At 52.3% G+C, this 1,754-nt stretch overlaps 1 protein-coding gene across 1 annotated transcript in view; it reads right to left on the bottom strand.

The window, feature by feature from the left end:
- Positions 1-1,240, bottom strand: part of LOC108791263 (poly [ADP-ribose] polymerase 14-like) — a 51,343-nt gene extending 50,103 nt beyond the window's left edge. Inside the window, exon 1 of the mRNA XM_018561697.1 lies at positions 1,051-1,240. Within this exon, the coding sequence (XP_018417199.1) occupies positions 1,051-1,240 (190 nt within the window). The remainder of the gene's footprint in view (positions 1-1,050) is intronic.
- Between the last annotated feature and the right edge of the window lie 514 nt (positions 1,241-1,754).

Here is a 1,754-nt window from a genome sequence, read left to right on the forward strand (position 1 = left end):
ATAGCGGGGTGTCACCCGGTCTCCGCTCCGGGTGACACCCGGCCTAGGGACACCCCTGCTGTGGGCCATCCCCCACCTATCAGCACACAGCAAATTAATTGTACACATGCAATCTGAGTGCACACGCACAGTGACATTGAAATGCCAGAGAAATTACAGCTAAAGGCGGAAGTGATGCAATAGACATCGCTTCCGCCTTTAGAGAGAGAGGAGGAGAGATCAGCGGTGGGGGAATGCTGATCTCTTCTTCTTCTCAGTGCTAGTAGCCATTGTGGCGGTGTTCTTGGTCCCGGGCCCGCAGGGAGGACAGCCGTGCCCGGGATGACCAGCAGCGGCAACAGAGGTGGGGAGGGAGGGGCATCAGAGGTGGGGGGGCCTGCACTGTACACGGTCATACAAGCAATCGGCCGGCTGTAGGGCCGGGCAAACGCTTGTATGTAACAGCCGGTAGCGGCTGTTTACATTCCTGGCGGGTTTCTGCTCGCGTGTGCCCGCTAGGGGGCACGTGCGAGCAGAAAGAAGATCACGTACATGTACGTCCACCCGCTCTGAAGCATCCACCGTCCGCCCGTTGTTTTACAATGGGCGGACGGCAAGGGGTTAAAGCACACACACAGTAAGAACACTCTTAGCATTTCACAGACATTCTTCTTGTAAACATTGATTGAACACATGTGGGGATTTCCACGTTGTAAGTAAGGTGGTGATGTGGGATCTCGCCAGTTATGGTGTCTTGGTTGGTGTACAAGCACAATGTGACAAATATACAGAATTAATCCCTCAAATAATCAAATCCTTCAACATGGTAATAGTAAGTTCTCTTAGATATGGAGGCTGTTAGCTTGGAGGTTGCGAGACCATCAAAAGACACTCTGCACATAGACTGAAAATCTCTGCACCCAAAATTTTAGTCCTGAGAACCACCAGCCCCTCTCCCACCTATGCAGTACACTTACCGCATCCTTATCCTGTGCGGGTAGAGGGGTCTTTGTACTCTGTAGGTGTTCTGGATTTGTGTATAAGATAATACCCCCCAAGTACTGTACCTACCTGTTTCATCTTCAAAGTATATGAGGACATATCCACGGCTGCAGTCGGTGTCTCGGATCTCACACTCTCCTCCGTCTGATTTGTTCTTGCTCTGGAAATAAGCCTGGAGTTTATTCTTCAGCTTCTTCAGTTTCTGTGGCCCCTGGTTCCAGGTTAGGGACACAGAGAAGAGGTACTTGCTGTCCCCCATGGTGATGGCATTCAGTGGGGTATGTTAGCAGAAGGCGAGGTGCTAAGCTGGAAGTGAACATTGTAATTTTCTGAGCGAGGATCAGATATTTATGCAGAAAACAGTTTCACTTTCTGTTGCCTCAGATCAGATGATGTTTCCATATCTGCTAGAGACGTGCAGGAAATGTTCCAACTGCCTGTCAGTCCTGGCAAACTGCAGTCCCCTTCTGTTAGCGACTGCTGGGATTTGTTGTTCCAAGCACAGAAAGTGCCATATTGTTCATATACCCCGCTGCTCCTAAAAAAATTAAAGGAGAACTATGAGGGGGGGGGGGGGGGGGGGGAGGCTCTCTGCCGTGACATGGGAGGGGCTGGATACCCCCCACCCCACTCCGATCCGCCAGCGCTGACTGGCGGAACGGATGGGGGAGGGGGCGGGTACAGCTGGCTCTGCCTCTAGATAGGCAGAGCCAGGTGTCAGTCACGCAGCTGGGCGGATCCCGGCAGAATTGGATCCGCTTCAGCTGCGGCGT

This window comes from Nanorana parkeri, unplaced genomic scaffold (genome assembly GCF_000935625.1).
Source record: "Nanorana parkeri isolate BGI_ZX_2015 unplaced genomic scaffold, ASM93562v1 scaffold538, whole genome shotgun sequence".
NCBI classification, from domain to species: Eukaryota; Metazoa; Chordata; class Amphibia; order Anura; family Dicroglossidae; genus Nanorana; species Nanorana parkeri.